At 62.1% G+C, this 6,487-nt stretch overlaps 1 protein-coding gene across 1 annotated transcript; it reads right to left on the bottom strand.

The window, feature by feature from the left end:
- Positions 1-2,447: 2,447 nt before the first annotated feature.
- On the bottom strand, positions 2,448-6,072 carry LOC137847501 (scavenger receptor cysteine-rich type 1 protein M130-like). Its single transcript, XM_068665767.1, has 6 exons — positions 5,862-6,072; positions 4,669-5,022; positions 4,125-4,430; positions 3,690-4,016; positions 3,295-3,609; positions 2,448-2,959 (listed from the first exon to the last, which is right to left on the bottom strand). The coding sequence occupies exons 1-6, from the start codon at positions 6,070-6,072 to the stop codon at positions 2,448-2,450; spliced, it is 2,025 nt and encodes a 674-aa protein (XP_068521868.1).
- Between the last annotated feature and the right edge of the window lie 415 nt (positions 6,073-6,487).

Raw genomic sequence — 6,487 nt, 5'->3', positions numbered from 1 at the left:
GGAAGCTCCTCTGTGGGGGCCAGCACCTGGATGCTCTCCCACAGTCCCCATGGCCCAAACATTTCAGGGACCATGGGTAGGAGCTGTAGGGGACAGTCGTGGTCTGAGGCAGTGAGAAGGGGCCCTGCAGATGTGCCCCTTTGGGGACCCACACCCACCTGAGAGACTGAACCTCGCCTGCTTCTCCCACGCCAGGCTGTAAGCGATCTCCTCGTACACGGCCTCAGGGAAGGGCTCCCCAGCTCTTTTGGAGCCTAGGAACAGAGGCAGGGCTGGTCTGGGCATGGGCAGAGAGGACCCCACGGGGCTTCCCCTGACTCATTCCCTGGGCCAGCACAGGGCTGTCCCCACAGCACAGCCCCACTGTGTTGTGTTGACACTGTGGCCACATCCCCAGGGAGGGCAGAATCCCCATGGGATGGTCTGGAGCAGTGTCAGCCTCACACCATCCCTTTGGAGACAGCCCTTGTTTCCCTTTGGTCCCTGGGTCACGTCCCAGTGCAGACCCTGCACCAGTTCCCTAATTTCTCCTCCCCATGGATCTGATCCATCTCTGCCCCACACATCAATAGCACAGCCTATGTCCTCTGGGAGGTGGCTGACACCACGGTGATGGACCCCGCTGCCCCATGCTCCTCCTGGCAGAGCCACCCAGAGCACTGCCAGCAGTGCATCCTCCCCTTCTCACCCAGCCCAGCTCTCACATTTCTCTTCTCATCCCAGAACTGATGCCTCAGGGTCTGGGCTCTCTCCACCCCTTGATGTTGGTGCCCCATGGTCTGTCAGTCAGTGGGCCAGCACATGGGGCAGGAGGCAGCACATGGCTCTGTTTCTGTGCCCCAGGACACCAACACCCCCAGCACCCCCAGCCCTGCCAGGAGGCATCTCCCCCCCAGGACCACTGGGGAAGGACCCACCTCTACGCTGAGCCCTGGCACTTTGCAACTGCCCAGCCAGGAGGGCCAGGAGCAGGCAGAGGAGGGCCCCCAGGATGATGCAGATGACAACAGGCACAGAGAGGCTCTCACTGCTGGTGGTCAGACGGCCCCGTGGGGGATCTGCATGGGCAGGAACATGGCAGGGGCAGCATCAGACAAGGGGGAGGTTGGGGGTGGGACACAGCACTCCTGACCACACAAGGCAGCAGGGGCTGGGAGGGACAGGGCTGGGTGATAGAGCAGCTCCCACACTGCTGGGTACATCACAGACTTCTCCCAGCTCCCTCAATTTCCTGGGAGTCTCACAGCCCAGCAAGGAGCCCCTTCCTCTGTCTGTGGGTCACAGCGTGGACATGGACAGACCCAGCCCCAGGAGAAGGACAGCTTACCTGCTTGTGGGGGGAGTATTGCTGTCCTGGGTGCAGCTGCAGGGGAGCAGAAGGAGAGCTGGGCTGAGAGGCTGGGGCTGTGGCACCAGGCAGCCTCTCTGGCAAATGACCCCAGCATGTGCCACCTGAATTGTCCCTCCTGTGGGGCTGGGCAGGGTGGAAGGGACAGGGCCCAGCACCACTGCTCTGGGCTGCTCACAGGACAGTGCAGGCAGCCCAGGGGATGTGCTGGCACATCCAGCCCCACAGAGGCTGTTCCCCACCCACAACCAGCCTCCCACTCTGCAGGGACACCCTTGCTTGGGCCAGCACTGGGGCCATGCCAGGATCCAGCAGGGCAGATGCCCAAGCCAGCTCCTTGCCAAGCCCACAGCCATGTCTCCCAGCCCCACTGCTCACCTGAGCAATGCACAGCCGCATCTGTCTTATGCTGGCAGGCACCGCTGTCCCCTGGCTGGGCCCAGCAGTCCTGCAGAGACAGCTCCGTCCCCCTGCACTCCATCAGCCACATGGGGCCCGTCCCCTCTCCAGCAGCAGCCTGGCCCAGGGCATAGACTGCGGGGCCACAGCCCAGCTGCCTGCACGCCACCTCGGCATCCCGCATGTCCCAGGCATTGTCACACAGTGTCCCCCAGGTGCCGCGGTGCCAGATCTCCACTCTGCCCGAGCAGCCGTCCTTGCCTCCCACGGCGCGGATCTTCTCCCTGTCTGGGGAGGCAACAATGTCCCATGGCACCAGGACAGCTGGGACAACCCTGCCAGGTGAGGGGGGCACGTGCAGGGGCAGCTCCCTACCTGTGCAGCTGGTGGAGTTGGGGCATGCAGCCACCTGTGGCCTTTCTGTCCATGTCCCAAAGGAAAGAGAAAGTGAGCTGAAAAGGGCTGCTCTGGGGGTCGTGCAAGAGAGAGAGCAGAGTTGACCTCTGTGCACTCCCATGCTCCCTGGGTCAGGGCAGCAGCAGGTCCCCATACATTCCTCCCACATGGCACTGCAGGAGGGACCCAAGTGCTCGGCCCTACAGGGTCCCTGGTTCACAGAGCAGCAGGAGACTGTCCCTGGAGGGGGGACTCCTGAAAGCCCTGCATGGTCTCCCCTGAGACCTTGCCTGGAGTTGCCTCTTCATCCCCCAGAGGCAGATGGCAGCCCAGCTGTTGACTGCTGCTGGTGGACATGGGTGGCTCTGAGAACTGAAGTCACCTTTGTGCCACCAGCAGCAACAGGGTCTAATGCAGGAAAGTCAAAGCCCCTCCTGGTTCCTTCTCTGCATTTGACCACACCCAGTGGGGAGCTCATCTGCCTTGATGGCTCAGATTTACCATTGCAGGTTATGTGGGCCTCTTCTCGGCGGTCATCACACGACTGCAGATGCCAGGGAGCAGAGGGACACTGCCAGAAGGAGCTGTTGCTCTTCCCACACTCCACGTGATCCAGCCACGAGGTTCTAGTCAGCTTGGCATACCTTGAGGTTGTTTTCAGGTACCCTCTGTCCCCGCAGCTGAGTTGCTTGCACACCAGTGACGCAGTCTCATCAGTCATCGAGTTGGAGCAAACACTGCCCCATATTCCGTTGTAGAAAACCTGCAGGCGCCCGGAGCAGCCATCACTGTTCTCCAGCCTCAGGGCCATGAACTCTGAAAGGAGAAATGGCCCCAGGAGGAGCAGGCTGGTCCGGGGCTGGGGGAACAGAGGCTTGTCTGCACCCTGGGCCCTCAGGTAGGTGGAGGCACAGCCAGCAAATCCCTGTTGCACCCGGGAACAGAGAGGTCTCTGAGGTGCACCCTGCCCTCCCTGCTCACCGTCAGGGTGGATGTGCTCCCCGGAACCCCAGGGTCTGGGTGCAGGTGTCCCCAGAATGAGCTCAGGTGGCAGGGCCTCCAATGCAGCCAGGGACAGCTTCGGCCATGCCCAGCTCTACCCTCACCCTGGCCTCCCCATCCCTGCTCCCAGCCCCACTCCCAGCACAGACCTGAACAGATGACTCCTGCGTCCTCCTTGTGCCTGCAGTCGTGCTGCCCCCAGGCCTCGGCAGGGCAGTCCCAGAGAGCAGCTTCGGACCCAGAGCAGTTGACACCATCCAGCCAGATCTGCCCGGAGCCCTCCCCAAACCGAGCAGAGCCAGCTGCCTCCAGGGCCCCTCCGCAGCCCAGCTGGCGGCAAACGACGACAGCGTCGGCCAGGTCCCAGGTGTCGTCGCAGACGGTGCCCCAGCGCCCCTGGTAGTAGATCTCCACTCTCCCGGCACAGCGCCCGGCTCCATCCGCCAGCCGGACCCGCCGGCTTCCTGCAGCGGGGAGAACCCCGATGCTCAGGGGCTGGCTGCCCTCCCAGCCCCACACCTGGGGGATGTGCAGCACCACTCACCCTGGCACACAACCCCCACGTCCTCCATGATCCCTTCTGTTGGCATGCTCTGAGGCAGGGAGGTGTTGCAGAGGCTCAGGTCAGCCTCGTGCCCTGCACACCGCACCCCATGCAGCCCCACAGGTCCTTGTCCTCGCTCGGCCCTCACGGGGGTGTAGGCTGCCTCTGCCTCTCCGCACTGCAGCTGCCGGCACACCACGCTGGCCTCCTGCATTTCCCACTGCTCATCCAGGACTCTGCCCCACGTCCCGTGCTGGAAGACCTCCACGCGCCCATCGCACCGGCTCCCTCCGCCCACCAACCGTACAGACATGTGGTGAGCTGGGCCTGGTGAGAGCAGAAATTCAGCCTGGTGCTGCCTTGATGTCCCCAAATTTGTGTGGCCATGTCACACACCAGGGGCAAATGGACTTTGCAGCACGGCCCAGCACTCACCTGAGCAAATGACAGCAGCAGCGTTCTCCTGGGAGCACGGCGAGGCCCCCAGGGCAGTCACCGGGCACTGCCCCAGGTGGGCTTCAGTCCCGTCACAGTGGAACGAGTCTCTCCAGACGGGGCCGGTTCCTCTCCCAAAATGCCCTCCTCCAGGAATGGACTCAGCAAAGCCACAGCCGAGGTGCCGACACAGAACGTGGGCATCCGAGAGGTCCCAGCGGGAGGCACAGAGGGTCCCCCACGTCCCCAGCACCTCGACCTCCACCCTGCCCTCACACACTGTGCTGCCGTTCACCAGCCTGAACCCTGTGTACTCAAGGACAAAGGAGGGTGAGAGAGGCCACATTTGTGCTCTTGCTCCCACAGGAGCTGCAGGAGAGGCCAAAGGGACAGCGTGCCTTTCTCCTCCTGCAGCACTCTATTTTTAGGGCCGCAGACCACCACCTCACCCCACCTGTCCCCCACCCAGCACAGCCCAGTGCCCACCCTGCTCTCATGCCCCCACCACAGCCCCCGTGGGCACCATCCCACCCCAAGTCCTTACGCGTGCAGGTGACATGAGTGCCATTGCTGTGGGTGCAGGCCTTGTCCTTGGGAGTCTCCGTGGGACAGAAGGAGAGGACGGATTCATTCCCCACACACTGCAGCTCTCTGTCCCAGACAGGACCGGCCCCTTCTCCCAGCTGAGCTGCTCCATGGACAGACAGGGCTGTGCCACACTGCAGCTCCCTGCACACCACCTCGGCAGCTTTGGCACCAAAGTGGGAGTGACAGACAGCTTTCCACTGGTCCCTGTCGTAGACCTCCACACTTCCTGAGCAGGGGCTGTCCCCTCCGACCAGCCGCACAAATCCTGGAGCAACCAAGGAGACCTGTGAGTTCCCAGAGCCCTCTGGCACTTCCGTGCCCACCTCTCACCTCATCCCTAAGGCAGCCACATGCAGAGCCCCACGGCCAGCCCAGCAGCTCTCAGTGGGTACTGATGGCACAAAGAGGTGAGGGCCCCTCTGCTGCTCCTCAGAAATCACCCCAGCCCCCATGGGCTGCCCTCTCTCCCAGCCCCCAGCCATAGGCACCACTCAGACAAACTTCTGCTGCCTGGAGCCCCTGGGCTGCCCGACCCTGGCCCCAGTACTGCAGCACCTTGAGGACATGGGCCCAGGAAAAAAGACCCAGGCCTGGGGCTGCTGCAGCCTGCTCTGGGCTCAGTCTAGGCTGAGGAACCCCTTGGATCTGACAGAAAAAAACGTGTTCCGAGGGGGTCCTGGCTTCAACTGAGGGACTCATGTTTGCTAGGTCATGTCCCAAAGGTCCCCAGCACTCTCACAGCCATCCTTGAAGCTGTGGGTGGCCATGGCCATGTGAGTCACACTCATATGGCTCTGCTGTGGGGACCTGGTCTTGGTCCCTGCCAGACAGGTCCTGGGTGAGCAGGAGAAAGGTGTGAACTAGCAGCCACTCCAGTACAGGGTGAGGGGATTCATCTCCCAGCTCCAGGCACAGGCCCAAGCTGTGCTTACCCACCTTGGGGGCCATTCAGTTTGCAGGTACTCAACGTGGGCTTCCACTGGGATTTCCTACTAATAGGGGACAGCAGCAATCACAGTCCCTGCTTGACAGCAGAACTAGCAATGCTGACCTGTGCTCTGGTGTCCACCTGTTGCTTTCTTAGGGCACAGACTGGTCCCTTACAACTGTCCTGGACCCAGAGGTAAGGGAAGGGGGGTCAACCCTTACCTGAACACATCACTCCAGCGTTCTCACTGGGTAAGCAGTAAACTTCTTCTGGCCCTTCATGTGTGCAGTCTGACAGGGCAAACTCGGTGCCATTACAGTCAACAACATCCATCCAAATAGGGCCAGACCCTGGCCCAAAGTATCCATACTGAGGAGCTTCAAGAGCAACTCCACAGCCCAGCTGTCTACAAACCACTGCAGCATCAGCCATGTCCCAGGAGTAACTACACACAGTCCCCCACTGGTCCTGCAGTTTCACCTCCACTCTCCCAGCACAGCGCCTGCCGCCATCTGCCAGCCTCACCTCTGCAGCCCCTTCAAACACACACAGGGAAGGGTCAGGAGAGCTTCGAGCCCCACACTGTGGGTCTGTGAGTACCCCCTGCCCAGGCAGAGTAACAAGGGTGGGAGTCTTGTCCCCATGGATTGTCCCAGGGGTAGTGGAGTGTCCCTCCTCTCCCCATGGGCTATGCTGGGATGATGATACACAGCTCCAGGACTCCTGGGACATTTTCTGCCCCACAGCCCTCAGCACCTACTCCTACCCCTGTGGGCCCCTGCCCCTGCCCACCCGTACACCACCCCCTGCCCTTCACAGGGCTCCTTCTCCTCCCCAGCCCAGAACC

This window comes from Anas acuta, chromosome W, assembly GCF_963932015.1.
Source record: "Anas acuta chromosome W, bAnaAcu1.1, whole genome shotgun sequence".
NCBI classification, from domain to species: domain Eukaryota; kingdom Metazoa; phylum Chordata; class Aves; order Anseriformes; family Anatidae; genus Anas; species Anas acuta.
The sequence above is the reverse complement of the archived record's forward strand: the minus strand, read 5'-3'. Positions and strand labels throughout refer to the sequence as shown.